Source organism: Lampetra fluviatilis, chromosome 53 (assembly GCF_964198595.1).
Source record: "Lampetra fluviatilis chromosome 53, kcLamFluv1.1, whole genome shotgun sequence".
Taxonomy (NCBI): Eukaryota; Metazoa; Chordata; class Hyperoartia; order Petromyzontiformes; family Petromyzontidae; genus Lampetra; species Lampetra fluviatilis.
This window is the reverse complement of record NC_136327.1, coordinates 499,371-526,533: the sequence shown is the minus strand read 5'-3', so window position 1 is coordinate 526,533 and position 27,163 is coordinate 499,371. Positions and strand designations below refer to the sequence as shown.

Sequence of the window (27,163 nt, the reverse complement as noted above, 5' to 3'; positions counted from 1 at the left end):
ACTAAAGACCTAATAGCCGCGTGTACGAGTGAATTGAAACGGCGTAATATTGTGAATTGCGTGTCGAAATAGGTTAGCAGAACATAAGCGAAGTTTCACAAACCGAACCGGCATAAAGTGAGGAACGCTCGTGCTAGGAAGGTTTTACTGGCTGGATTCCTGGCGGGCGGGCGAATGGACGTGTGCGGTGCTGACGCCACCGCGGGCATCTGGGACGGATGGACGGTCACGTCCGACGGACGTGCCGGCTGCTCGCTGCGCTAAGTCTACGGAACTGCCGGCTCCTGTGCGGCACGGAGCCTGCAGGTCGTGCCCTGCTGAGTATTCAAACACAACACGTGTGTGACACCGCCACTGGCAGTGGTGCTCAAGCATGAGTCAAACACGTCCGTCAGTAACGCCGTGGCCCTCAAGAGGACTTCTCTAATAGGCGACGTTTCGGGTGGCGGCCCTTGTTTCCCTGCTACAAACCTGGGACTTTGCCTGAATCGTCGTCGCCTGTTATTTAATTATTCCTCTTTAGGGCCACAGTGTTATTGACGGAGATTTGGAGTTTCTGTGAATTTGAAAGTTCCATCATCAGCGTTATCACCATTTATGACATCACATTGGTCAAGAGAATAAACTTAAACTAAAAAATCCCCGCGATGTTAAACCCGTGATGTCAAGGGTGTCTCTGAGCCTCGGCAAGTCGTGGGGGTGTCTAGACAACCCACGGCACCCACCGTGGCGGCTCTGCGCCTGGTCCCCGTGCAGCTTCATGGAGCGTCACGCGAGGAAGTCGTAACGCCGCTGGAGGGCTAAGGGCGGGGGGGGGGGGACCACCTGGAGCTCTGCCCCCCCACCACAACGTGTTGTTGTTGTTGTCGTCTGCGCCCCCACTCGCCACGGCGAGCGCATTGGGGGCTTTGTTGAGCCGCTCGGACCAGCGAGCAGCAGCTGTCGGGAGGACGAACGCGTTTCCAGCGCAAACTTCGCTCATGCCAAAGCGACCTACCGCAACGCGTGTGTTCTTGGTCTTGTAACCCCCCCCCCCCCCCCAAATACATAGTAAACTCGGCTCGTGTGTATGCGTGTGTGTGTGTTTGTGACCGTGCGTGTGTGTGTGTGTGTGCGTGTGTGTGTGTGCGTGTGTGTGTGTGCGTGTGTGTAGTGGGGAGCGGGAGTGTAGCGGTTAGCGGGCTGCGCTGTGAACCCATCGACCCGAGTTCAATTCCCGCTGACGGCCAACGATTATCTGAACCGGTCATGGGCCTCCCCTAGGTCGACTCAGCCTCAAATAAGTACCTAGAGCGGTGTGTAAATTTCGTCACTAGGAAGACACAGGCGGTCAGGCGTGGCGCTGGCCACGCACCCCCTCGTGTGCTGCGCTGGTCTTCATTGCTGTTCGCTAACAGCACTTGCCCCCACAGTCTGTTAAAGGCGAAACGGGAGATCGTTGTCTTCGTGGGGAGCGGGAGTGCAGCGGTTAGCATGCAGCGCTTTGAACCCGGTGACCCGAGGTCCATTCTCACTCACGACCAATAACAGAGGCGAACATATGAACTGGGCCTGGGCTTCTCCTATGTCGACTCAGCTTCAAATGATTACACGGTGCGGTGTGTGAACATCGCCATTTGGTAAACAAAGGTGGTCGGGCGTGGTGCTTGCCACCCACCCACCCCCTTGTGAACGTGCCGGCCTTCACAGGTGCTCGCCATAGCAGCACTTGACCCCAACTGTCTGGCAAGGCTACACGGGGGATCGTTGTCTTTGTGTGTTTGGGAGCAAGTGGCATGGTGGTCGGTGGACTGCATCATAACTTTGGCGGACCTGGGTTCAGCTCCTGCCCATGAACATCACCAGTGAGCAGGGTAGCACGTGAACCTGTTTTGGGACACATCTCTAAGTTGATTTAACCTCAAATAAACAAAAGTCAATTGGCTTGCACACATCGCCAGCTGGATGATTACATGGCAGCGGTGTGAGAGTCGGCGGCGGCGGATTGAGGAGAGACGCCTTCATACAGCAGTGGATGGACCATGGCTGGCGATGAGACACATGTAGCCTGGTGCAGAGACGATGCCACCCCTGATGTCCTCAAATGACCTCAATCGATGCTCGCCAGCGGCACTTTCCCCAACATTCCCGAGCCGTGTGCAGAGCGGATGCTTTTAATGAGAGCGACAGAATGGTTATTAAATGGTCACGTTCAGCTTGTTTTCTACAATAACACTGCGAGGATGATTGTTCGTGTCTCCCGTTGCAGTGGCAATGCCCTCTGCTTGCCTGGGAAAGCCTCGGCAACGTCTCAAGACTCTCTTTCAGGAGGGCCCTTCTCTTTCGTCAATTTCATTCGCGCGCGTTTCACTTCGTGTGGGAGGCGACCAGGGTGCGCGGAGACAATTCCAGATGCGTGAGCGGGTAGCAGTCGAAGCTCCGTACAGATAGATTTAATAATCCCATTGCCGAACTGCAATGCCATCTCCTGGCCACCTCTCAGCCGAAAACTCCTGGTGTTCCCAGGTGGTCTCTCGTCCAGTAATTATCGCGGGTGCTGCACCGCTCATGACGAGGCCTCGTCCGCAATAATGAATCCTGCACAGGTCGTCGCAGTTTAATAGTTTAAAGAAGAATTAGTTTTCAACTTCAAAAACAGCGAGCGTTTATTTACCACGTGTGCATCAAGTTTGTGTGAGTGCGTGTGCGTCAGAAACATGCTATGAGCCTGGCAGCCCGGGATTGATTCGCAGCCACGGCTAGCATCAGCGGCGAGCGATATATCGGAACCGATCTTGGGCCTTTCCTTTGTCATTGGCTCTCCGTGGGGCAGTGTGTAGACAGCATCAGCACTGGGGAGGCTAAAGGCGGCCTGGGGCAGTGCTAGCCACACCACGTGCCGGCCTTCCACGGTGCTCGCTTCATGGCCTCAATGATCTGAGAATGCCGGGACAGGGAAGGTCTTCGTCTTTGTCCGAAACGCCCGGTGGCATTTCCAGTATCGTCGTCCATTTCGCACTACCAAGTTGATGCCACGCCATCGATTTAGCGCGAACCCGCGCCCTGCAAGCCCATGGCACGGCCGACTTGGGCCGCCGGTGAAACCGATGCGGCCTTGTTAATGAAAGCGCGACGCAAACGCCTCTTTGCCATCGTTGGCTTCGTAGTTTTCAAAACGGAGCGCCGCCATTGACCGGGTAAAACGATGCCGACTTTGCCTCCCGCCCCACACCCAGCGGTGTTCGAGGGATGCTAATTAAATTAGCGATGAAATCAGCCGATGATTAAAATTGGCCTTTTGAAGTTAAATGTCAGCGTTTTTCCTTCGGTTTACAGTCCCGAGTTTAACCAAGACGAATGATGTCACAGCTCACAGCTCGGTGTCAACAGAGAGAGAGAGAGAGTCTTGGAAGGGAGCAGCAGTCGGGCACAAGCAAGGCGCCAACATTCCCAGCCCGGTCTCGATTCTGCAGGGGCCATGCCTGACGCAGACCACACCTCGTACGAGGACGTCGTCGTGTAAACAAGCCGTCACATTCTTCTCATTCCTTCATATTTATTTAGTCGCCCATAAAAAGCCTTGCGGAGTCTCAAGGCTGTCTCTCAGGAGGGTCCTGTCGAGTGTTGACAGTCCAGGTCGGTGTTCCGAGCTTGCGGTTCTACCTGATGTAGTAACGGCGCAGCGTTACATTCATTTTTTATTTATCACATTTGAACCACGGGACACCGGCACGAGCGGCCTTCTTCTCTTTCTTGAATAACGTCGTCACGGGGTCGTTGACGTTCACTGTGAGGCGGGCGGCACACTTTTCTGAAATCGATACGCCTTTCGGTGTTAACCAGGGCGGCCGTGGGGCTCGAACCGTGACCCTCGGCATTCGCTAGCGCCTCTCTCCCCCAGCTTCTAACCATGGTCGCCACTGCGCCGCCAGTGGCAAATAATGAAATGTGGGAGGTTCAACTTTGAATTGACCTGGGATCTGTCGTTAAATCGGAGTGGTTCCCTCTCTCTCTCTCTCGCTCTCCCTCTTGCATTGCAATGTCTTTAGTAATTTTATTCTGGAACATGGTGTCCGTGGCGAAAAGGTCGGGCGACGTTGGCTGCGCGGCTTAATTGAAATATCCCCGCTCCACGACCTATCCCACCCCCCCCTCCACCCGGTAACTCAAGACGCGCACAATCACACGCGGCCACTTGTGTAACCAGCACCCACCACGGCCACGGCGGCGTCAGCAACTTCGCTCGGGCAAGAATATTCTAAAAGGGCGCAGTGGCGTGTTTGCTTAGAGCATTGCTTAATATCTGCGGAGTGGAACAAAACAGGGCGGGGTGGGGGGGGTGCGCCGCGCACAAACAGCAGCTGCTCGAGTCGTGTTACCTGCCCCGCACCTGCGGGAGCAGCAGATGTGCCTCCCCCAACCCCGCATCGGTAAAGTTCGGTGTCCCACCAGGTCACCCATCGTCGCCAGCAGCAGCAACAGCAGCAGCAGCAGCTACTGTTGCTGCTGTTGGTGAGAGCAATCGAATAGCGGCACTCGGAGATGAGCAAGGGCTCTCGCGGTTTCCGAGTTTGTGATGGACTTGTCCGTTGGAATGAGTTTCTCAGTGACTATGGTAATTGTAAAATAGTGAGAGGTGATGCCGGCACTTGCGTAGTACCAACACATAAAATATCGGGTCTAGGCTCGATGGTTCTAAAATCGTCACTTACCGTAAATGCCATGATGACAGTAGTCATCAGTAACGTCATTATAGTCAATAACATCATCAACAGGATCATTGTCATCATGATCATTGACCCCATACTAAATGTAATCATCATCAAAATCTTCGCCACCACTGGCATATTTGTCGTCTGCAGGGTCATCATTGTTCTACCCATCACGGTGGCGAGATGTTAACTACTTCGCCTGGTACACAGGAGGTCCTGGGTTCGATCCCGACCCTGACGCCTGCTGTATATTTGGAGTTTGCGTGTCTCTCTCCCCGTGGTCGCGTGGATTTTCTCAGTTTTTCCTGCACATTTATAATTAACGTTTATTTAAAGCATTTGGCTGCTATCCATTTGCACGTGACAAGCCACTTCGTTGAGCTCTCATTTGTGGCCAGGTCGCTTCTGAAAAAGAGCTACGTAGCTCAGTGGGCCTCACCTGGCGAGATACAGATAGATACATTGACGTCGTCATCATCATCGTCATCAATGTTTCACGCACCCCACAAGTGCCAAGTCGGCTGACCGTGAAGGTGCCCCCCCCCCCCGTGCAACGACTTGACGACTTGAGTGGATTCCGCCTGAGGAGGAGGAGGAGGAGAGGCCACAGAGCCACAGGTCGAGCGAGGCGCGGTGGACACACGCAAAGATCCCCCGTATAGCCTGAGCAGACTGTAGGGGCAAGTGCTTGCTCGCGAGCACCTGTGAAGGCCGCCACCGCACACGAGGGGGTGGGTGGCCAACACCGCGCCTGGCCGCCTTTGTCTCCCCAGTGGTGATGATTACGCACCACCCCAGGTACTAATTTGAGGCTGAGTCGACCTAGGGGAGCCCCGTGACCAGTTCATATCATCGTCACTGCTGTTGGCCGCTAGCGGTAATCAAAGTCGGGTCACCGCAGCGCAGCGCTAACTACACACACGTGTGTAGCTACACTACACACACACACGTGTGTGTAGTGTAGCTCTAACCGGCACACTACACACACACACGTGTGTAGCTACACTGCACACATACACGTGTGTGTGTGTAGTGTAGCTCTAACCGTTACACTACACACACGTGTGTGTGTATGTGTGTACATGTTATGTTGGCATAGTGCACATGCACAGGTAAGTGTGTGTTCAGCGAGGGGTTTTTTAATCCGCCCGCATTCGTAATGCCCTCCCGCCTGCCAATATTTAACGCCATTTCACTTTTACGAGTTATTTACTTTTCCGCGGGCGGGGGAGTGGCGGCGCTGGGGGACACGGAGAGGCCGTCGAGTCGCTTCATGAAGGGGGCCCGTGAGCGCGCTTGGCCTGGACCCCCCGGCTCGTGGCGGACAGACGGCCCCTCGTCAGCTGCTGTGGTGGTGGCAGGGCGGGACGGGGCAGACTCCAGCATAGCGCACGCGGCACGCGGCTTCGATGTGTAAGAACGAACGCGAGGTCTTTGGGTTTAACAAAACGCATCTTCGCCTCTCCTCCTGACCCAACACTCGTGCGATGTTTCGTCACAACAGCCTGTCCCGGGCCAGAGGGGGGGGGGATTTTCGTGCGTAACGCAATGCTCCGTGTCGGGTGGCGGTCTCTGACTGCGTGGACGCGTCTCAGCTTTCTCCACCGACAGCGCCACGCCACGTCTAGAGGGCCTCCTCGTCTCCCCCCCCCCCGTGTCTCTCTCCCTGTGTTTCCCCCTGTGTCTCGTCTCCCCTGTGTCTCTCACCCTGTGTCTCTCACCCTGTGTCTCCCCCTGTGTCTCGTCTCCCCTGTGTCTCACCCTGTGTCTCGTCTCCCCCCTGTGTCTCCCCTGTGTCTCTCTCCCTGTGTCTCCCCCTGTGTCTCGTCTCCCCTGTGTCTCACCCTGTGTCTCTTTCCCTGTGTCTCACCCTGTGTCTCGTCTCCCCCCCGTGTCTCGTCTCCCCCCGTGTCTCGTCTGCGATGCGACGGGACCCCCCCCCTCACCTTCCCCGGCTACCCCCCGGCCGTGACCCACACACAAACTCAACACGGCCGTGACCCACACACGTCTACTACACACGCGTGCTGGTAGCACGTCTACACACGCGTGTACACACCAGCACGTCTACACACACACACGCGTGTACACACACGTGTACACACACACGCGCGTATACACACGTGTACACACACACGCGTGTACACACGGGCGCAAGGGCGCAGAACGCCCAATTCCGCCAATCGCAACTGTGTGAGTGTGTGGCGCACACGCGCACACACATGCGGCATGCACGTGCTATGGTGTGTGTGTGCACGCGCGCGCGTGTGTGTGCGACTGTGCTTGTGTGTGTGGGGAGCGGTGGTGTAGCGGTTAGCGCGCCGCGCAACGAACCCGGCGACCCGAGTTCGATTCCCGTTCACATCGGTGACGATTATCTGAACCGGTCCTGAGCGTCCTCTAGGTCGACTCAACCTCAAATGAATACCTGGCACGACGTGTTAACATCGCGTGCCGTGCCGGCCTTCATAGGTGCTCGCTTAACAACACTTGCCCCAACAGTCTGTTAAGGCTACACGGGGGGACCTTTGTTTTTGTGTGTGTGTGTGCGTGCGTGTGCGTGCGTGCGTGTGCGTTTGTGCGTGTGCGTGTGCGTTTGTGCGTGTTTGTGTGTGTGTGTGTGTTTGTGTGTGTGTGTTTGTGTGTGTGTTTGTGTGTGTGTTTGCGTGTGTGTGTGTGTTTGTGTGTGTGTGTGTTTGTGTGTGTGTGTTTGTGTGTGTGTGTGTTTGTGTGTGTGTTTGTGTGTGTGTTTGTGTGTGTGTGTGTTTGTGTGTGTTTGTGTGTTCGCACGTGCGCGAGTGTGCCACTGTCTTCTTGCGCGGCTCTGCACGACCTGAATCTGGGCGACTGCCAAAACCCTTTCATGCTTTGCCAGGCCAGGCCAGCCTCGTCTGAATGTTAATGATGACCGTTCTGCAGCATTTCGGGAAGAGGGGGGTGGGGGGCAGAGGACAAACTGCTTTGTTTAGGCCGCTATTCAGTGCTTTCTGTGCTGTGTTTTTTCTTAAGCGATGTAAACCCCCCCCCTCTTGATGCGTGGTCTAATCACCGTTGAACATGGCCTATAGGTTTATTACCGTGTGCGAGTGGGTATCTATTTAAATTAACCCGCATAATTGTATCGTGTGCAACAATGTGATAGGAGGCGTGGAAGAGCCCTGACTCAGTCTATCTCGCGGCCGTGCTCGTGCACAGATAACGGACCCAGGGCAATATCATTTCCGTAAAAATGTTAATAATGAAAATCGCACTGTACGTTTAACTCATGGCGTTTACGAACGGCGCTGCGTGTGTGTGTGGTTGGTGCTTACTAACAGCACTTGCTAACAACACTTGCCCCAACGGTCTGTTAAGGCTATATGGGGGATCTTTGCCTGTTGTGGTCGGCAAATAACGTTTCCGGATTAATTTCCTGAATTGTTTTCTGTAAATTCCAGATTCTCACGGATGTAACATGAACACGCTCTTGTGATGAATGAGATTTTTACTTCGTAAACCTTCGTAGTTTTGCGACAGTTAAAGGAATTCTACGATGAGGAGTGGGACGCGTCCGAGAGGGCGTCCACGGCTCCACGGGGGAGATGCAGCAGCGGTGGAAACGGCTCGTGTTGCAGGTGCCGCATCGTTCGTGGTGGGAGGCCTTCATCCAGCAGTGGATTGCCCGTGGCTGAGGATGATGATGATGACGCACATTAAACTTTACATTTTGTTGTTGTCTCTTCTTCAACAGAGCGATCACCAGTTTCACAATAACCACAACAACCACCACAACATCATCATCAAGCAGCAGGCCGAGGAGACCAGGCTGCAGTGCCTCCACATCTCACGACAACAGCAGCAGGAGGAGGTGGAGGACATCTGCAGAGAGCAGCAGGGGCCAGGCGTGGGAGGTGTCGCTGCGGAAGAGCCGCTGAGCCGGGCGGTGGACAAACCGCAAGGGAGCTTCTCCCCGGCGGTGAGAGGGGGCGCCCCGGGGAGCGAGGCGGTCGCAGATGACGACTCGGCGGCATTCGGCGCCGTGAGGGCGGCATCGGCGACCGCCACCTTCCGGCCGAGCACCGGCGGCGAGAGGAGCAGAACTGCGAGGCCCAGAAGAGCGAGCGGCGCGGCGCCGGGTGATGGTGGCAGGCAGCGGGCGATGGACGAATACTTTCAGCAAGAGTTTGGCTGCGTGCCGTCCGTGTCGCCCGCCGACCTGGGCGCGGCGGCGGCCGACCGCTGCTCGGCGTTCGCCGGCGAGGACGGCGGCGCCGACGAGGAGGAGGAGGAGGGCGCCGCCTCCGAGGACAAGCTGGGCTCCATCGAGCTGAGTGCCGACATCATCAACAATGGCTTCCACAGCAAGGCCTATGGCGCCGTGGCCTCCGAGTCGACGGACGACTGCAGCACGCTCGACCCGTCCGAGCTGCGCCTGGACGAGGACATCGGCGAGATGGAGGAGTTCGCCAGCCACTTCCGGCCCACCACCCGGCGGCAAGGCAACAACAACAACGACGACGACGACGACGACGAGGAGGGGGAGGGGCTCGGGGGCTTCCTGGAGAACGACGAGGAGGAGTCGGGTTGCGTTCCGGCCGATGTGGCCGCCCCGGGAGTCGGGGACGATGTGGGGGACGTGGGGCTGGTGGAGCGGGGCGTCGTATACGCTCCGGAGGATTTCTGCGTCTCCCCGTGCGCCTCCACGTTCTCGGGCTCCGTGTCGGCGGCGAGCCCGCTCTCCTCGCCGCTCTACCTGAGCCCTCGTTGCCCTGTCGGCTCGCTGGAGGACAACGCCTCGGTCGCGGACCAATCCGCGGATTCGTTTCTGTACGAGGACCGGCGCCCGGCGCGCGACTGCGGCTACGAGGAGTTCGAACGCAGCCTGGAGAACGTCCTGGAGGGCAAGCCACTGGCGGGAGTCGGAGGGGACGCCGCTTCTCCGCGCCCCGAAGCGGAGATTCTCGCGTGCGGCCCGACGGTGATGGTGGAAGCCGTAGAGAACGCGACGGCGGCGTTGCCGTCAGAGACGAGTTGCCCGGAGGAAGGGGAGACCCCGGCACAGTTGACCCCTCAAAGCACGAACCCCTTGGCTGCGCTCGTGGAGTCGACCTTTGACCCCGTGGGGGCGGAGTCTCCCGAGCCGGGAGACCCGCGCGTGGTGGCCAAGAAGAAGAAGCGGCGGCAGCCGAGGGGCAAGAAAAGTAAGAAGCTCGCGGGGGCGAGCCGCCGCGTCTCGCCGTCTGCGGAAGCGGTCGAGTGCGAGGGAAGCGGCTCGCCCGTCGCCATCGATGCCAGGGGCTCGCCGAGAAGTTCACCAGTGGACGGAGTCGCCGCCACCACCGTCGCCGCCGCTGCTGCCGCCGCCGCCACGCCGGACGCAGCGGAAAGCAATGACGACGAGGAGTCGGCGCCCGCCGTCGTTTCCAACGCCGCGTCGCCGAGCGACGGCACGACGGGAGAGCCGCGACAAGCGGCGTTCGCGAAGGAGGAGTGCTCGGTTTCTATTCCGCCCGTGTTGCCTGGCGGTCCCCAAAAGCCTGCGGACAAAATCAAGAAGAGCTCAAAATCCAGACTGAGAAGTCTCAATGAGCGCAGGATTAAGCTCGGCCGCTTGAACCGCGAAAGCAAAATGCTCCGCGTGGAAGCGATGAAGCAGCTGCAGGTGGAGAGTGCTCTACCCGGGGCAAAGGATGCGGACGAAGCGTCATGCGGCTCTTCTCCACGCCAGCCCAGCGCGCTGTACTCCCCGCTCTACACAAACGTGTCCAGTTTGACCGTGCAGGTGCCCGAAAAGAAGAGACGGGGGCGACCTAGGAAGGAGCTCTCATTCGGCGGCGGCGGCGGCGCATTGAAGTGTCGCGCTCGCGCCGAAGATGACGATGCCTTCGGCTGCACGGATGGGTTCGGCCGAGGTTGCGTTCATATTTTCTCCGCGTCAGAAATCGCAACCGAGAGCGACGAACTTCTCCCGGCCGACGGGACTTGGGGGCCTGGCGCCGTCCCCGGCGACGAGCCCCGACCGAGCGCCAAGAGGCCGACCGATCGCAAGTTCCTCAAGAAGATCAACAAAATGAAAGGACTCAAGAGGGAGAGGATTCTCAGCCAGATCTTCTCCGGCTCGAAGGGCGGCCCGCACGGCGCTACCGACGTCAGCCGCGAGGCCGACCGACCGACGATCATCGCCGCCGCCGCCCCCCCCAAGGTCAAGAAGAGGCAGCAGATCCATGTGAGCAAGAAGGGCACCATTTACGTCGGCAAGAAGAGGGGCAGGAAACCGAAGGCGCCGTCGGAGGCCCCGGGCACGGCCGCCGCCGCGCCGCAACCCAGGCCACTGCCGCCGCAGTCGTCGTCCTCGTCGCATCCTCAGTCGTCGCCGTCGAGTTTCCACGCGTCGGCGTCGCCGTTCTCGCTCCCGTCGCCCGCGACGATGCAAGCGCCGGGCTTCAGCGGCGGCCTGGAGAGCCCGGCGAGCGACGCGGGGGGCTACCCGGCCGTGTCGCTCCTGCCTGGGCCCCGTCCGAGCCGCATCCTGCCGACCAAGGCCATGCTCAAGTTCTCCGGCGAGAGGCCCAATTTCTCGCCGCCGCTCCCCACGTCTCCGTCGCACTGCTCCGAGATCTCCCTGCTCAAGGTAGCGCTCCTCATCCCCGGCAAACGGAACCCTCAGGGTTATGCGCAGGCCCCACTGGGTGTTAAGAACCGGCCGTTGTTATTTGACTTTAGGTAGGTTGTCAATAGATAATGTGTAATGTGACAAATTGGCCAGAGCCATTTTCTCTCCGTCACTTTGTTAGCACGTTACGTGAAACCAATGTAGTGGATCGACTTTGTTGAGTAATTGCGAACAGAATCGGTGGTGGTGTTTTTTTTGTCTCGCAATTCGCACGTTAAATTCCCACTGTAGACGAAAGTGTTCATCACCGACGCAATTCGATGACCTTTCCCCATTTGGAGTCACAATTTGCTTAGTTTTTTTTTGCACGAATCGATGACGCTCTTGACCCGACCAAGTGTGAGGAGCGCAGTGCCCCACCGACCGCCTGTTGCTGCCGCTCCCACCCCCCCCCCCCCTACCAGGAGGCGACGCCGTCTCCCATCAGCGAGTCGCACAGCGAGGAAACCATCCCCAGCGACAGCGGCATTGGCACAGACAACAACAGCGTGTCGGGGCGCGCCGACAAGCGGGATGGCCTCCGCACGGCGTCGGCCGCTGTCGTCGCGGCCGCCGTGACTGCGGCGGCCGCTCGCAGCGCCGCCCGACGACCGGGCTCCTTCGTTTCTTCCGCATCGCCCTCGGACGCCGTCGCCGGCCCAGCCCGTCCGTCGCCGCCGCCGCTCGGGGAGAGTCTGCGACGCCGGCGCAGGAGCGGCGCTTTCCGGCAGGACAAGCCGAAGAGGCCGAGGCAGCACAAGCGGCGCAAGAAAGGGCAGGACCCCGGCTTCCTGGCCGAGCTGGAGGAGCTGACGCGGCTGCTGGCGCGGTGCCGCGTCGGCGGGGGGCGCTCGCGCCGCCGTGACGCCGAGCCGCGCCACCGCCGCCTGCCCAGCATCTTCTGCGTGAACTTCCCGACGCCGCGTGCGCCGCCGCCGCCGCCGTCCCCGTGCTACTACGGTTCGGCGCCGGCGTTCCGCGTGGACGACAAGGCGAGGTCCAGGAAGCGGCGGCGCGGGAGGCCTCCCAAGGCGCCCGACGATGTCCCCGTGACGACGCACGGCGCCGGGGGCTACGGTTCCGTGCCCGGCGGCGTTTACTACGGCCCCTACGGCCTGCCGTACGGCTCCCTGGCCGTTCCGGCGGCAGCGGCCGGCGGGGTGAACCTGAGCTGCTGCTACGGTTCGTTCGGAACGTCGGCGTACCCCGCGGCTCAGCCCCACGGCGCCGGCCGGGCGGCGCCACCGCTGCCGCCGCTCCCGCCGCTCCTGCCGGCCGCACGCGACTCCGGGACCTCCCCCTTGCCGTCCAGAGCGGAGAAGCATTGGTGCCGCGAGTGGAAGCCGCACCACCAGCAGCAGCGGCAGCGGCAGCACAGGGCGGGGCACGCGCTGGCGCCCGATGGATGGCGCGCGCCGTTCCACTCGGCGGGGAGAACTCGCGCGATTCACCGTCGGGGCGATGACGTCGACACGAAGTTTAAGTGCGAGTGCGGCCGTAAGCATCGCGAGCGCGGGAAGGCCAAGCGGCGGCAGCGGCGGCAGCGGCGGCAACACTCGCTCGGTGCCCGCGCGCCGTCGGCCGAGCCGACGCTCCCGGGCAGGAGCCCGGCGCCTGTGGGGGGCGAGCCCGGGCCAGCGGCCGCGGGCGTCGGGTGGGAACGGAGCGAGAAACGTCCGCCGTGGAGCCGTGCGGACGCCGGGGCGTGCCGATCGGCAAGCGCGTCGGCACGGGTGAACCGGGCGGCCTCCTGCGACGGGGCCGGCGACGCCTCCGACCCGCGGCGCCGCTCGGAGAAGAGGAGGAAGTCCTCCGCCTCGTCCTCCTCCGCCTCGTCCTCCTCCCGCTCCTCGTCGTTGCGGGAGCGGACCTTCGCGCCGTCGGAAAGGACGGCGGCCGCGGCGGCGGCCGGGCTCTTGGGGGACGCCAGGAGAGACCGGTCGCTCGCCGCCGCCGCGGTCGCGTTCCGGCAGGGAGAGCGGCCGAGGACGGCGGACGCGTCGCCCCGAGCAGGTTGGTGCGGGGCCCGGCGACGAGCCGGCCGGCCGGACGGCGCAGCGGCTTAGATCCTGGCTTGGGTTGGGGGGGGGGGGGGCGGTTGACTCGGCCCCTCATCTCCCCCCGGGGTCGATCAAAGGAAGTCGAGGGCGGACGCCCCATGGTTAGATTCCGCCTCGCCACCCCCCTCGCCTCGGGGCTGTGAAGGGCTGGATAAGCACCGATACCCTCAATGCTCATTTGTGGAGGAAATCATCTCGATTCTCTAAATTGATTCAAAGAAGGCACTCAGATCTGCCTCATGTTTCTTTTTTATGGTGGTTTTCTCTTCTTCTGTATTTTTCTCCATCGAATGCTGGTTGGATGTCATTCCTTCTACGCTGATTTGAGAGGTGATTGCGTTCCACACATTATCCGCTGAAGTTCTATGTTTGTATGTCGAACTTCTTTCGCATCGTACGTAGACAAACGTGCTCATCGGAGGTGCGGGGGTAGGATGCAGTGTGCACGAAGCAGACCTCCTCTTACTCACGACCCTATTGCCCGTGAACGTTATAATCCACAGGAGCTGCTATTATTCATCGTATTATTCTGCCTATTTGCAATTATTCTCCGAATTTTCCCACGCATACCTTTAGTTAAGTCGAGGATAACCCCACGGAAAAAAATAAGATCTGCAATGTCTGGCCCGGCGGAAGCGCGTTTGCCGATTGTCGCGTAGGATCATGGTTCAAATCCGGCGGGCCGCCCCGGTTTGGGTGCAGCGACCGGCAAACACCGTGCACTCGCCTGCTTCACGGTCCCGTGGCGCCATTCGCCACGGCGGGGCCCGTCGCGTTGTTCAAGAGTGGCTCCGGCAAGTTGGCTCATTGGGGATCGCACATACACGGCAAGATTGCTCACTGTGATAGCGCCGCGCTATAAGACTGGCACGGGATACCAACCGTACTCGCTGACTGTTGTTGTTGTTTGTGGGAAGCAGCACGGTGATTAGCACGCCGTGTGGGCAAGACATTTCTAGGAACTCGCGTAGAGAAGCGCGGGAGACTTTTCTGCGCACGCCACCTCCTTGTATTTTTTGGCGACTTGAGCAAGGTCCTCTCTCCGGTTCCCCTCCTCATTTTGAAGCTGAAGCCTCAGTGAGGCTTCCCCGGGTACAGAAACAGAAAGAATGTTTTTATTTTTTGTACGGGGAGTGATGGCGCCGTGGTTAGTGCGCGACGCACTGAACCCCACCCCCCCCCCCCCCCCGGTCAGCTCGAGGTAAATTCCTGGTTAGAGAGAATACAAATCGCTGGCGAGTGTTCATCTCGCGTTTGAACTGGCCATGTCACTTCACCGACCCTCACTGACCAGCGTGGTGAAGTATAGCCAACCGGTAACCGGCAGGGGGTGTGGCGGTCTTCGTCTCGCAGAGAATTGGCAAAGGATCCGTAAATGCGATGATGATGATAATAATCTACTACACAGATTATTTAATTAACTTTCATCATCGCGTAACCATTACCCCCCCCAGCCCCACATTATCACCAAACAACCGACACGACACACACACAACTTTACTCGGCAGCGTGGGGTGTATTTGGAGGCTCAATTTGATGATGAGAAACAGAAGACCCATCGGGACTGATGGGAGATGTGTCCGTAGCTGCCAACTGCGACACCCGTACGGATCAGAGGCGCGGGGGGGGGGGGGTAACACTGGCAAAGGAAACAAAAGCTGAAGAGTGCGCAAAGAAGCGTGGAGAGAATTGAACGCTTGGGGAGAGAAGCACGCGGAGCGGAGGCCAAACACAAATCGGAGGCATTGCGGTGACCGTGGGCAGCGAGTAAAGCCCGGGCACAGACCGGCGGCGGAAGGGCACGCGTGTGTTTTACGTTTATGTTGAACTTCTGTCGCACCCGACGGAGTCACACCGCGCTAATCGGAGGTGCGGGGACACGGCGGCCAAAGGAGAAAGCGCGTCGGAGAGGCAGGCCACCGCGGAGATGGAGCGGTGAAACAGATCTGATGCGCGTCGTCGTGACGGGGTTGCCACTAGAGGCTGTGACAGTCACGACGGGGCTAATACGGTAATCATCGAATCCTGAATCGAATCGCCGCCGCTCGGCCTCCCCATCTCCCAGTGTACGCCGACCATCAGACCTCAGAAGCTAAGCAGAGTTGAGCCCTGAGAGTGCTTGGATGGGTGACCGGCAGGCACGCCCGGTTGGCGTGGGTTCTGTTTACACGGGGGTCAGCAGAGGGCAGCGAGTTACAAACCCCCCAATTGTTGCACCTCACGGCCAGGTACGGTCAGACGACCCCCTCCCCACGCTCGACTCGCCCGGCACCTCATCCAGCAGTGGATCGAGCATATGCACGTACCGCTTTCCCCTGTTCCCCACCCTACCTCTCAATTCCTCCCCCCCCCCATTGTCCCCCCCACTCTCACCCATGACCCTGGGGCTATACCACAAAGCGTACGTCATGCGCCCTGTGTCACGCATGATGGATTGGCCCGCCGAGTTATGGGCAGGTAATTCGGGGTTTAATGTTTAACAGAGCCCGTGCTGGGGCGATTGATGAATGCTTTAACCGCGCTGCCCGGCGGAATCCGGGCTCGCGGCGTCCGGCCGAGTGTGGGTGCCCGGCAGCCCCCCACCCCCTCCTCTGGTGGCCGTGATTCGAGCGCTGGGAAAGAGCCGCGTGCGTCATGACGCGGCCAACGTCTCGAGCGTGCGCGGAGTTGTCGATGGTGGCCGCAGTGCCCCCCCCCCACCACCGACGCCGATCGTCGGCGGCATCGGCACGCGTCGCGAGCGGCTCGCGTTGCCGAGCGCCGGGGAAAGTGCGGAGTGTGTGCGGCCTGTGCGCAGGAAGGCCAAGAGACAAACAACACGGTGCACTGCACAGCCCATTTAAGGAAAACACACTTGCAGCTCAGACACACAAAGATCCCGCCCCCCCGTAGCCTTAACAGGCTGTTGGGGCAAATGTTGTTAGCGAGCACCTGTGAAGGCCGGGAACGGCACACGGGGGTGAGTTGCCAGCACCACGTTCTGCCGCCTTTGTCTCCCCATTGGAGATGTTTACACATCGCACCAGGTAGACATTTGAGGCTGAGCCGACCTAGTTGAAGCCCAAGACCGGTTCAGACAATCTTTGCTGGTGTTGGCCATGAGCTGGAATTTAACTCGGGTCGCCGGGTTTGTAATCACTACACTACCGCTCTGCACGCACACACACACACGCAGACGCATATCCACACACACACACGCAGACGCACGTGCACACAGACGCACGCACACACAGACGCATGCAGACGCATACACATTGAGACCTCCTATTTGATGCGGCCCCCGTGTTTATCACGTATTTATTTTCTCTCAGCCACACCCTACCCTAGGTAGCCCGAGATATGAGCATCCTCCTCCCTGCACACCTCACGACAGATGTAGGCGTAGGTCTGTTCATTGGAAGAAGTAAATAAATACATCTGAAGCAAGCTCGGGGGTTTTTCCTGTGCAGGGTCTCCCCGTTGTATTATAAATATTAAGCGTTTCCACTCCCGAGGTTATGAGGCTCCCACCCACGTGGCTTTCAACATCACTGAGGCAGGACGTGGCGGTCTCAGAAGGCCCCCCCCCCACCCTGTGTCTATATTAAGCTCGGTAAGCTCGTGATTCCAAAGGTATTCCTCTGATCTACACTCGAGCTACCGCGTTCACTTGCACTCCGACACTCTCCGGGCGAGATTCCAACCGCGGCAGGGGGACAAGGGATGGACAGTATCACGACGGGCCCCCAAAGCGTCGTATTAAACTCTGAACTATTACCGACCTCGCCTGGTGTGTACAGGAAGTCGTGCGCTTGATCCCAACCTTGACGCCTGCTGTATATTTGGAGTGTACATGTTCTCTCCGTGGTCGCGTGGATTTTTCTCCGGGTCCTCTGGTTTTTCCCTCCACGTTGAGAATCGACGTGCGTCTGGGAAGTATTTGGCTGCTCTCAGTTTCCACGGGATGTTAATCCACTTCGTTGAGCTCTCATTTGTGGCCATGTCGCTTCGGAAAAAGAGCTACATAGCTGAGTGGGCCTTACCTGGTGAAATAAAATTAGTAAAATAAATAAGAGGGCCACCCCCCCACAATGCCATTCGCCAGGGAGTCTGACACAGTGATGGTGAAGCGACGATAAAATGTCCCAAGTTCTGGACTCGGAGTGGAACCAGGAGGTGTTGGCTCTCCCAGCACCACGCTGGCAGCTGCTGCTGCTCCTGTTCTCAGCGGTGGAGGTCACAGGTCGGGGAGGTGCGGTATCTCAACGGGTCCCCCCTCGCCACCCTCTCCACCGCATGAGCCTGCCATGAGCGGCGTGGCGGGGGCCATGGAAGCCCCACCACCAACAGAGCTCGGCAAGGAGCGGGGAGAGCGGCTCTGATCCGTCAGCGGGTTGACAACGGCCGTGCGCAATTATTAGCGTGAATAGAAATAATTAAATAATTAGCACAAAGACAACATCGTCTCCGCCACCCGCGGGATGTCGACGTCGCCGTGTCGTGGACCCGGAGGCGCCGCCCCTCGCGGCACGACGCCCGGTCCGGTCGGCCGGCGCGGCGCAGCGCGGGCGACGGCCGCCGCCGCCGCTTCGATCCGCGCCGGGACAATCGGCCACTGGGCTGGCAGCGCCGATCGTCTCTGTCATGGGCGGGGTGGGGGGGGCGGAGGGGATGGAGTCGTCGTCATCGCACGCAGCCGGCAATGATGGGAAGCGAGGGTGATGAAGGCTGCGCGGCGCCGTCACGCAAATTGGCTGAATGAGCGGGGAGTGTAGGTCGCGGAGTGGGAGGGGGTGGTCGCTAAACAAAGATAAAGATGCCCCGTGTAGCCTTAACAGGCTGTGGGCGCAAGCGCTGTTAGCGAGAGGCACCTACGGAGGCCGGCACGGCGCACGAGGAGGGGGCGGATGGCTAAAACCACAATGGGTCACCTTTGTCTCCAGAGTGGCAATGTTTATACACCGGGTACTCATTTGAGGCTGAGTCGACCTAGGTCGATGTACAGACACGCTCCCACACAGAGCAGTGGTGGCAGATAGGGGTGGGGGGGGGTGAAGCGTTTTGGGCAAGCGTCCCCCTGTTGGAACCCCAAACATCGGTATTTTATGGATGTTTTAGCAAACAATACATGGAATGTTTGTGTGTGTGTTTTTTGTAATTGTAGGGCCCTTTTAAAAAGCATGATATTTAGAGACTGAAAATGTCTGGATCTGGATCTGCCTCTGACAACACACACGGATACTCTCCGTAAACGCAGAATCACAATATTCATTCATCCTGGAGAAATCCGATGCGCTCAGCGCGGGTCTTGGAGGCCGCGTTTGGGAGCTGTGCTCGCCGCTCGTTTCAGACGTTCACGGTTCGAATCCAGCGGCCGCCCTGGTTATTGCTGCGGGTGCAGTAACAACAGTAAAACCCCTGGACATATGCGAATAAGAGCTTCATAGCTTATCGGATTCCTCCAGTGTGAATAAAGATTCTGATTCTGAACGAGACTGCACATCCTCTGCTGCTTCACACAGCGGCCGTGAAAGATCCCCTCAAGATTCAAATTGGCTACATTTTGAATATTACCAAGTAAATTACTCCTTTGGGATTATATCTCATTGGTAATCATCGCCACCTACTGGCAGACTAATGCCCCAGGTCACCTTTGCGACATCCTGTTCTCACCCGGTTCAATGAAATCAACTAGATACCGCTCGATGTGGAAGATGGTAGAAAGCGTTGTTGTGGCTGCAGCATCGGCGGCTTTTTCCACAATGCCGCCTTGACTGTGACCGCCGACATCGACTGCTGTGTCAAGCGATGTTAGCGAGCGCCTATTAAGGCGGGCACGGCACCCGAGGGGTGAGGTCACCGACAGCACCGCGCCCGCCCACCTTTGCTACGGCAGTGCTGATGGTTCCAGGCCTCACGAGCTATTTCTATTCGCGGAGTCGAGCCGCTGGTCTGTCCGTGTTTGATGAAGGCAGGGAATGTACACGTACAGTACAACGAAGGATGTCCCTGCACTGTCCTCCGCACAGCTCTGCAGAAAGCCAATAACGCCTGTTATGCAGGACGGTCGCGGATCCGAAGCGACGTTTCCAGGCTCGGCCCTGCTTGGCTTCCGAGCTCTGACGAGACCGGCCGTTTTGCAGCCGGCACTTGCCCATCACGTTTAAGGTTCTTTGAATACAGTGCGTGAAAAATACTTCTCCATTTGGTCGTGAAGCGGTGATAAAAGTGCTTCCTGAATTGGGCCCTGTTTTGCGATGCAATATCTCTTGCGGGAGGGGAGTTTTGGGAAACGCGATAAGAAAAGTGCCGGTCGTGACGGAGAGGGGAGGGACTGAAAGCCTTGCTCCCTTTCTCCCGAGGCTCTCGTCACATGGAGAGCGCCGCGATTTTTTATTTTCAATCGCACGTCCGCAAATATTTATTTCCATGAATAAATCGCTAACGAAGTAGACCGCTCGCATGCTTGAGTTCACGACAATAATACAATGAAACCAAACGGCTCGACCTTGCTTTTCTGAGGCCGCAGCGAACCTTTCCGAGATGACTTCTTAATACTTTGCGGGCACCCGCTTAGCAGCCGAAAGCAAGCGTGTTGCATCACCTCGCACACGCTCGCCTCCTTTCGCCACACAGTTGCACAAACCGTGGCAAGTTGCCTGCTTTTACCGAGCTGCCTCCGCCCGTTATAGACTTTGGCTGCAACGTGACCTCAGGAAAAAGTGGCACCTGAGCCCAATGATTATCTTGCGTCGAGCCTCGGTTCCCCGCTGCTTCTTTAAAGGTCACGTGTGACCTTCTAAGCGGTTCAAGTCCAGCTGAAGGTCCAGCTCGGCGACAGGGCTCCAAGTCACAGGGTTTTGAGTTTGGAACCGCCCCTCCCCAGCCAAGGTAATTGTGGCAAATTCATTCTTTTCTCTGAGGAGGTTTTTTGCTCTTGTACCTGCTGTGCAGCTCTCTACCGATGTGGCTTTTCCGGTTGTGTTGCTAGGAATGGTGTCCCGATTTTTCCCTCCACGTGCTGCAAGCTTCTTTGGGAAATTAACTGAATTTTTCAACCCTGAAACGCACCGGCGATTTCATTTTGAAGTTGATCAAATAAGTACCTCTTTGCAAAAAGCCACTATAACCTGACCGTCTCCTGACATAGGAATGTGGATTTTTGTTTTCTTTTTTTACCACTGGTTCAGGACCACTGACAGAGATAGTTGCTGCACCCACGCTTTGCTAGAGCAGAGAAGTACCCTGAGTGTTTGAATAGTTGAATACAAGCTGGTATCGGTCCATCCTGTGAATGTTTCGAAGTTAAGAATTTAGCAAAACTGTCCTTGCATGAGTGATCTGAAACCTCGTCAAGGCTTCGCCTTCCACCACCAATTTTGGTCACGGTTTTTTATTTATTTACGTGGGTCAAAGGTCGTATGTCATACATCTACACATACAACCGTTTCGTCAACCCACTGCAAAATTATAGCCTCCCCATGCTGTGTGGGTCGTCATAATTATGGTTATTTAATCACACCTCACCAACCTCGTCAGTGCTGGTTGCTAGAAGAGGAGCATAGATGTACAGTACAACAATAGATTTTTCTGCACCGCCCTCTGCTGCCCGCAACCTGCCTATGACAAGCTGGCGTGCATGGTCGTCACTCATCCGTGCATTTTGCAGGCTCAATCCTTCTTATCTTATCAGATCTGATGGGATTGGGTGCATTCTGGGTGACTTTCTCGCAGGCGAAGTTTCTCAGCGTCGATGATTGTGCACGCCCCGGGAGGGTGAGTGTGCTGCAAGTCCCGCGTCGCTCAGTGCCATCGCGTTCTCTCCTCTCCCTCTGCGCCGGCAGATGACCGCGCGAGACCGGAGGCAGCGCACCGGGCAAAGTGGAGCGACGACGCGAGCGGCCAAACCTGGCGACCCGGCAAATTCGACCGCCCGGCCCTAACCCTGACCCGACCGCACGGCCTCGGTCACGTCGGCCAGACCCAGCTCCCGATCCACGGGGCGCACCGGCGAGGCCACAGGGGCCGCGGGCGGCCGCCCAAGGCCCACGAAGACGTCTCCCCGGTGGCCACGGCGGCCACGGCGGCCACGGCGGCCACGGCGGTGGCAGCGCCCAGGGACGAAGATCCGACGTCCGTGGCCTCCGCCTCGAGGGGACGTCTCCCCCCTGTAGGGGACACGGACGACTCTGAAGGGACGAGCGGCATTTCGGACTCGATCGAGCGCGTGGTGCGGAGGGCGGTGCTGCAGTGCTGCTCCCTGCCGCCCCACCGAGGGGAGCCTGCGCCCGATAACGAGCGGGCCGGGAGGAAGCGAAAAGTCGCGGCCGCGGTCCACAGCCACCAAGGTGGGTGGCGCCGATACAGCTCCGCAATTGTGCAGACTCACGAAGATGTTGGCTGGTGTTAAAGTGCATTGAGTCATTCCCTAGGAATACTTGTTTTTTATTCTGCAATGCAGATTTGTTTTAATTATGGCAGTTTAAATATTGCGCAGTAGGGAAACACTTTTACAGTGTGTGTGCATTTTTTTCCTTTGAGAGGAAACTATGATTTTGATTAATGTACGTTTTATGATAAGGATGTTCTCCCCATTTCAAAATGATTTTGAAAAAATCTTAAAATCAGGCCCAGATTATGAAATGTTTTTGTTAAGTGTCTTCTTAATTCTTATCCCCGGATCTGCCCGTCGACGTTTATCTGCGCAATGCGGAGTGAGCGGCCTATTGTGGCCATCGTTTGGGCCCTGCACATGGGGGGGCGTTTGTGCCGTAGTCGCCTCCCCACTGCTTTTGTGAGCGCGAGTTCGATGCCGGGATCTCGGCCGCCGAGGTCACGGCGTTGGTTGCGCTTGTGCTCGTGACCGAAGGCCGCGTGAGACGTCGTCATCGCCATGGCATTGTCGCAGAGAGTGACGTCAGATTAGCTCGGTTGTATGTGTGTATATTATAATCGGAGGTGCGGGGGAAGGACAACAACCTAAACACAAAAAGCAATTCTGAAGAAATTAGTTTTCAATCTAGATGATTTAAAAGTGCATTGCTCCAGTAGCTTCGTAATATTGGAAGGAAGAGCGTTCCAGACGGCCACAAAAGCACATCTGAAAGCGCGTGATGCAGTGACCATCTTTGTTTGATGGCTACATACAGTACGTACAGTACGAAAGAAGTTCAATACTTTCTCTACGTCACGTTGTCACTTCCTGCCAACAGTGGAAAACGACCTGACGTTAAATTGCTTCTCTTACATGTGTAACTTCACGTTTATAATTGCTAAAATGATCAAATATAGTGCATAAACAATGAAAGTTTTTGAAATATAATACATATTGAAATACGAAATAATATCCAATATTGGTCATAAATATCTGAAAATCCAATGAAGGATTTCCCTCGCTTTAGGAGGTCGATGCATTCCAATCAAGGTGCACAAAGTGAAACCCCACAAGACAGCTGCTTGCCGAGTAGCGCACACAGCACACACACACGCAATGTTGTCCCACGTCTGACCACATAGCTGCATATGAGTGAATTCATACCGCATGAAGTTAATTTGGGGTATTAATGGGTTAGCGACATGTACGTGAAATCGCACAAAACGACCTCGCGTAGAGCGAAGGAAACCTGTATCTGGAAAAATGTCAATCAAAACTATTTTTGTGTATGAGGAGCGGTGGTGCGGTGGTGAGCACACTTTGCTCTGGACACCGCGGCTTGAGTTCTATTCCAATCCAGGGCCAACATCAGTGGCGATTGATCGCTGAACTGGCCATGGGCCAACTCCATCTTCACCAGCCTGCGCTGGTCACGTATGGTCATAGATTAGCACGGCTGGCCACGTATCTATTGTGCGAACAAGTTCAACATAATAATTGTTTTTTTACCCTTCTATCTGGCCAATTATCATATTTTTACTGGCAAATGAGGTTCCCATGGTGTAAGTTCAACATACATAAATATAAAGATCCCCCATGGCCAAAGGGTGTTCTAAGGGGTGGGGGGGGGGGACTTCCTGGTAAACATGGGCAAACGTTGGTTCAACCGTTCCAACCCCATGCTGACTGATGGCAGAGCGTTGCCTGTTTATTGGGTTCATCCAGCCGTGGGAGGACAAAGGGCTAATAATGTGTGGCGCGTGTTTTTGTTTCCATTTCAGGAAGAACTGTGATTCTGCATCCTCATCCGTGTGAGAGAACGGACCCAAAGTCGCACTTACCGTTCAAACGGAGGGAGGACAAACTTAGACTGGTCACGCAGGAGCACTGACCGGGGGATGGTTTCGAGGCCTGCTCGCCTTGCGCGGTGGATGTTGTGAGAAGTGAAACGGAAACGAGCACTTGATGACGTGGGAGCGACTCCTGCCCAGGATTTGCGCGGATCCCATTCCCCGTTGTCCTCGGGCGCGTCGCCACCGTCCCTGCGGAACTACAAATGCAGCGGCTTGCATCGTGGCCCTCTGTTCGGTCTGCGCAGATGGTGAAGGGTGCGGGGGGGTCACGACCACGCAAACAGAAACCACGACGACGACGACCACAGCGTCGGCACTGTGGGTGCCGGTGCCACTCGCTCACCGTTTGCTGATCAATGCACTTGGAGGATTTAGGAAGAGCAGCCGAGCACGGGGGAGTTTTAAACGCGTGAAGAAGGCTGCAGAGCGAGCGACGGCTCCCAGCTGTTGGACTGGAAAACACACGCTGATAGCCAACTTACGGCACCATTACAAAGGCAGCATCATCATCATCATCATCAATCGCCATCAGTGCCAGCAAGACGCTCATTTAAGTGTTTTGCACCCGTACCCAGTGGAAGTAGCGATGTGAAGACGGACTGAGCGACGGACCGCGAGCGGACAGTGGCGTCTGCCGCCCTCCACTCGCTATGGAGGTTTGTCGGAGGATGGGGGCATACATGGTCCTGTCTTGCCTTAGTGAAGCGTATTTTATAATTGTTCATAATTGCTCAATTGTTTATTATTGTTTAACGCTGTCCACGAAGATATTGGTGGAGAGAGCGAACGTCAACGGACGCAACGCGAGATTTAAAACGGCAGCGGGTTTTTTTTTAAACGAACGTTGGCAGCTTTTTACGTATTACATAAAAATAAAGAATATATTTTGAATCTGATTTTAACGAATTGCGTGGAAACCATGGACAAGTGAGTAACTTATACTGTGGTCGTGCATCTGTAGCATTTGTCACGAGTAAGGTCCTGAGTTCCGTAAGGGTGCGCGTGGTTTTTTTGTTCGATACATTTTTGTAAGCGACATTTTTCGCCGGCCAAGAAAAATCGAGCGGTTCCAAACTCGGCTGATCATCGCTCTACTTGCACTGAATTTTGTTCACTCTGTTTTTTTTTTATTTTGCATTAATAAAATGTTGACCTTTTTAAACTCGCCAAATGTATTTCTAATTTGCCGAGTTTAAGCCGAAACCAAAAACAGTCCAATCGCTACATCTGTGGCTTCATATCGGAGTGCAGGGCGTTATGATTCATTGCTAACTACCGCGGTAGAGAATGTAGCAACGTCATCTTTTCTACTCACTCTTCATTGTGAATCTGTGACGAGCAGTAAGTAAGCCATTGGTGTTCATCATAAAAGTACGTGATCTCTTCTCCAGATTCTATAAGAAGCTGTTTGAATCCCAGTATTATCCTGGACACGAGATGTTTCATCTCAGCGCATTTTTCCAGTGAAATATTTCGATGAATCGAATAACTTGCTGGTACTTTAAGTTATGTGCAAGCAGGTAAACAGTGGCTGCTCTGCGGGAAGACTCAAGCCACCCATAGGAATGTGGAATTTCCAGCATTGCCTTGGGGGCTGTAAACAGGAGCTGAGCACAAATGCCTCGATTATGATTTCAGCAGGAAAATGGAAAGTGGGTTTTGAGAAGAGAGCCATCAATCAAGTCGGGTTTGAGATGCATACAAAATGAATAAAATTAGTTTTTTATCATTTAAATGTCAACTAATGAAACGTGTAATGCCACTGAGAAGCAATGTGACAAACTGCATTTAAGCATCTTCAAGCATTAGGAATGTTTGTGTAAATCAAACCACTTGGATTCAGCCAGTTATGTTGATCTTGCCGCGATGGCGTTCACGGGGAGCAGCACTACCACGACCGACGGGCAAGGTATCGCGACAGACGCGTTGCGTCGCCTCATTGTGCCACTGCGGTTGCCACCTCTACGGTACAAAAGCCGGGACCGGGTCGTGGGAAGAGCGGAAACGCTGCCCGCTTGTCACGAGTGGCGTGGTAGCATCATCATCATGATCATCATTACTCTTGCTCGGAAGGACTCGCAGATTTCCCAGGACAGCCGCTACCTCCGCAAAAAGTGGGATGTCTCGGAAAAGCCAAGGACGATGCGAGAACGCGCAACGCAAGAGCTCTCAGAGTTGCGTCGGTGAACCCGGAGAACGTCCGACAGTCGCGCTCGCAGACCGCCGTGATGGCGCGAAGCGGAACGTTGCAGCGATTGTGGGGTCGGTCGCGAGGCTGCGTGCGGTCACCATCGGCGGCACGAGACTCGCCGCGCTCCGTTGCCGGGCCCCGCGCCCCGCTCCGTCTCCCCTTGCCGCTGCCAGTTGTTCGCCCTTGTTGAGGCCCTTTCCAATCCGCTAATGCGCAAGTCTGTGCCAAGACAGATATTGTTTCATTAGAATAGTCTCAGGACCCGTGAGTAGTGTCTTGAGCACCGCTAAGGCATCTACGATTAGCACGGTTGGCTACGTTCGGTGCAAAAGAAGTTCAACATCCAAGCTGCCATTCTGGCAAGCGATGTCCCTGCTCTAGGTGCCACTGTACAATAAATGGTATTGAAGGAAATACAAAAAAACTAAAGCGGAACGTCCGTATGGCTCACAGGTCCCGCCGCTGACTGAGAGCCTGCATCACGGCGAGTGGTGAACCGGGTTCGCAGGCGTGGCGAGTGAGACATGGCCTCGGTTTCAATCGCCAAATGATGATATTATGTATTGAAGACTATCACTGTACACGGTAGCAGCAGACACCCAGCACTACAATAACAAGTGCAAAGTGAAAACTGAAGACGCTTGAAAACAGTGAAATAAACACAAAGCCAGAATTAGTTACACGTTGAATGCACACAAATGTATAAATTAGTTTTGTAGACGAGCTCTAAACATGTCGACAGACCAAGTAGCACTTAACTAGACTCAATTCCGGCTCTGAGAATGAAAAATATCGGTTTCGCTCTCATCATTCATCAAACAAATCTTGTCGCGGTGTGGGAAGGTGCGGGAAGGCGTAGGAAGGCGCGGAAGCACGTGGGAAGGTGCCACCGCTACTGTGTGGATGATGTAAAGGCCACTTGGAAGGATATTTCGGAAGTCCTGTGAATAATTCTCTTCTCTGTAGCCTCTCGCGCGCACGCACAAACGAGGTGTGCGCTGCTCTCTGAGATGTCCGTCTGGTTTTATCGTCTGGATTCGCCCGCCTCGAACAGAGAGACCTTCCCTGCTAATCCGTCAAAGCACTCGGGTTCCCTAGAACCGCCTGACGTTTATCTTGCCGTGAAATTGTAGTTCATTTGAAAAAAATCGACCGAAGGCAAACAACAACAAATAACAGCGGCGATTAAAATCTTCAAGGGAAATAAAGGCGCGGTCGTCACTTGCCCTCTGCTGGGGCAGGAGTGTTGCGCTGTGTGGTGGGAGTGTTGCGCTGTGTGGTGGGAGTGTTGCGCTGTGTGGTGGGAGTGTTGTGCTGTGTGGTGGGAGTGTTGTGGTGTCCGGTGGGAGTGTTGTGGTGTTCGGAGCGAGTGTTGTGCTGTGGC

At 56.4% G+C, this 27,163-nt stretch overlaps 1 protein-coding gene across 1 annotated transcript in view; it reads left to right on the top strand.

Annotated features, from left to right (window-relative positions):
* Window positions 1-24,653, top strand: part of SETBP1 (SET binding protein 1) — an 83,718-nt gene extending 59,065 nt beyond the window's left edge. The window contains exons 2-5 of the mRNA XM_078879114.1: window positions 8,422-11,301; window positions 11,748-13,335; window positions 21,206-21,709; window positions 23,517-24,653. Of these exons, the coding sequence (XP_078735240.1) occupies window positions 8,422-11,301; window positions 11,748-13,335; window positions 21,206-21,709; window positions 23,517-23,626 (5,082 nt within the window). The 3' untranslated portion in view covers window positions 23,627-24,653. The remainder of the gene's footprint in view (window positions 1-8,421; window positions 11,302-11,747; window positions 13,336-21,205; window positions 21,710-23,516) is intronic.
* Window positions 24,654-27,163: the final 2,510 nt, after the last annotated feature.